This window comes from Hypanus sabinus, chromosome 27, assembly GCF_030144855.1.
Source record: "Hypanus sabinus isolate sHypSab1 chromosome 27, sHypSab1.hap1, whole genome shotgun sequence".
In the NCBI taxonomy this organism is placed as follows: Eukaryota; Metazoa; Chordata; class Chondrichthyes; order Myliobatiformes; family Dasyatidae; genus Hypanus; species Hypanus sabinus.
The window spans coordinates 24088574-24091307 of NC_082732.1; the positions used below are offsets into that span (position 1 = coordinate 24088574).

The 2734-nt window shown below is 44.8% G+C and overlaps 1 protein-coding gene across 1 annotated transcript; it reads right to left on the reverse strand.

Moving 5' to 3' along the window:
• Positions 1–258: 258 nt before the first annotated feature.
• Positions 259–2452, reverse strand: LOC132382105 (E3 ubiquitin-protein ligase RNF186-like). Its single transcript, XM_059951991.1, has one exon. The coding sequence runs from the start codon at positions 2378–2380 to the stop codon at positions 1736–1738; it is 645 nt and encodes a 214-aa protein (XP_059807974.1). The 5' UTR covers positions 2381–2452; the 3' UTR covers positions 259–1735.
• Between the last annotated feature and the right edge of the window lie 282 nt (positions 2453–2734).

Below are 2734 nucleotides of genomic sequence, written 5' to 3' on the forward strand. Positions count from 1 at the left end.
TTCAGCCAAAATAATAGTAACATAAGGAGCAAACAGAAACTAGAACACATCATAAACATGATGAGAATGTGGAGAGAATGAAAAGTAGATTGATGTGAATGGGTGGTTAATGGTCAGTTCAGACAGTTTCCAAAGGACAATGGTATTAGTGGGTAAGGAATGGAGTGTCTGGTTAGGACAATAAACAACAGTCTTTCCAATGTTTAACTGAGGATATTTCTGTTTAACCAATACTATATACTGCTGCAGTCAACCAAATCAAGTCAAGTTGTCACTTTTATTGTCATTTCGACCATAATTGCTGGTATAGTACATAGTAAAAATGAGACAATGTTTTTTCAGGACCATGGTGTTACACGACACAGTACAAAAACTAGACTGAACTACGTAAAAAAAAACACAGAGAAAACTACACTAGACTACAGACCTACACCGGACTGCATAAAGTGCACAAAACAGTGCAGGCATTACAATAAATAATAAACAAGACAATAGGGCAAGGTGTCAGTCCAGGCTCTGGGTATTGAGGGGTCTGATAGCTTGGGGGAAGAAACTGTTACATAGTCTGTTCGTGAGAGCCCGAGTGCTTCGGAGCCTTTTCCCAGACAGCAGGAGGGAGAAGAGTTTGTATGAGGGGTGTGTGGGGTCCTTCATAATGCTGTTTGCAGTACTGGTGGGTTTCAGAGAAGAGGGTTGAGAGAGCTGCATTGAAACTCAGGGGCATTTTTGAATGGCTTTGCTGAGCAGGTAGCATCAAGTGAGAACCAGGAGAGATCCTTAGGGATGCCCGAGGCAACAGTGCAGCAGCAAGAAACAGGCAAAGTGTTTACTAACACAGCAGCACAAGATCTCTCAGACGGGAATGAGAGGTGAACAGCAGAAATCCACTCACGGGGGGAGTTAGATGAACAGATTAAAGGGAAGGGAAGCCAAACAAAGGGGCAGGATTCACTGAAGAGGATGGGTGGAGGTTTGTGTACAGCTACTCGACTGAGACTTCAATATCAATGGAGGCAACATTTTACTATGTAGCTTTCAGTTGTAATAGTTCAAAACACACAGAGCACAGCATTTTGGATAATTTCTAAATACGTGCGATATATCCAAAGCAAAGCCAAAAATTTAAAAATAATCTATTTATTAGTGCTTTTTGTACATAGCAACATTTAAGACTATAAACATTCATTAAAAGCTGACCTAGGGTTCTGTAATTGGTACATAATGTTTTGCAATACTACCTTGAACAAAGTTCATCGTGTAATGGAAAATGGGCGAGGTGGCTGACTTCGATCTCAATTTCAACCTGGAATTTGAGCTCATGAAACCTGGACTCCGGGCAGCCCCTTTTGTTAAGAATGGCAATTGGTGGGCCCCTCACAACTACACTGGGTACCATCCTCAATTATAGGAGTCATTACTAACATTAATACTCTGTCTAAACTTAAAATTTGCAGTTCGTACGACAGTTACATATTTACCTCAGTGAAATATCAATAAACCCTTGAAGGAGACAGAAATATAGGAATGTGGGGAGAGAGATGGGGTGTTCATCTTTGAAAGCCAGCCCAGTCTCACTGAGTCGAATGGCTGTCTTCAGAGAAGCACTTCGATTCTACTTTTGAACCCTTGGCCAGGTATTCATAGGTGACAATCCCACCAAAAATCCAATTACTGTTCAATAAACACGCATGACATGGTTTTGAAAGGATGAACGTTGACTTGCGAACAAGGTGGATCAGTGGCCTGAGAGAAAGGTCAGGAGATTCCAGGATCTCCTGGTCTCCCCGCTCCTGGTGTTCTGACATGTGAAGTATAGGAGGACCAGCCCTGCCAATGCACACACAACAGTCATTATGACAAGGATCCAGATCAGTGTAGAGTTCTTGAAGAAATATTGAAGTCCATACAAGAGGATCAGGAAAAAGAGCATGGTCACCAGAAAGCGCCTGATGGCAGAGGTGGTCACCCGATCCCTGAAGTGTTCATCTTCACCGTCTGCAGAGCTGCTGGAGTCGCTGATGTGGGCGAGCAGGGTGAAAGTGCTGGGCTGGGACTGCTGTAGCAAGTGTGGCAACAGGACAACCTCAGGCACCGATTCCGGGAAGGCGGACATCCTTCTGGGCAGGACCTCCATCAGGCCGCTACTGTCCGGGAGGCTGCTGATCAATGCATCCGGCACCAGCGTGCAGCGCCTGCAGAGCGGGCAGGAGACCACCCAAGATCCATCCTTAAGTGACACCATGATCTTCAGGCAGATTGCACAGAAACAGTGCTGGCAGGCCAGGAGCTTGGGCTTACGAATGAAAGGTTCATACTTGTTGAAGCAAACTGGGCAGTCAAGCTCTGACCCTGAGGTACTTCCAACAGCCTTCTTCTCCATACTCCAATGCTCCGTAGACGAGCTTCCTCAGGACTGTAAGTGTCCGCAGCCTCCCACTATTTATACCTTCAGAGTAGATTGTTCCCACATTCTTCCAGCTCACAAGTTTTATTACGTGCTTTAGCCGAGTGTTGAATTAATGTGTAACTTATTCATGGGGCTGAAAGTTCGACTTGATAAGATCAAGTCAACTCCGGTTAGCTGCAGATTCTGGTTTATTGATTGTTTGTGGCACAGATTTGAATGAAGGGTTGGGCCCCCTCTGGAAAAGGGCCAATCCCAGTTTTCATCCAGCTTTGTCCTGGTTTCGTTTCCTGATAGGAAAGGAGAGAGTACTTGGAACTCCCTATGCTG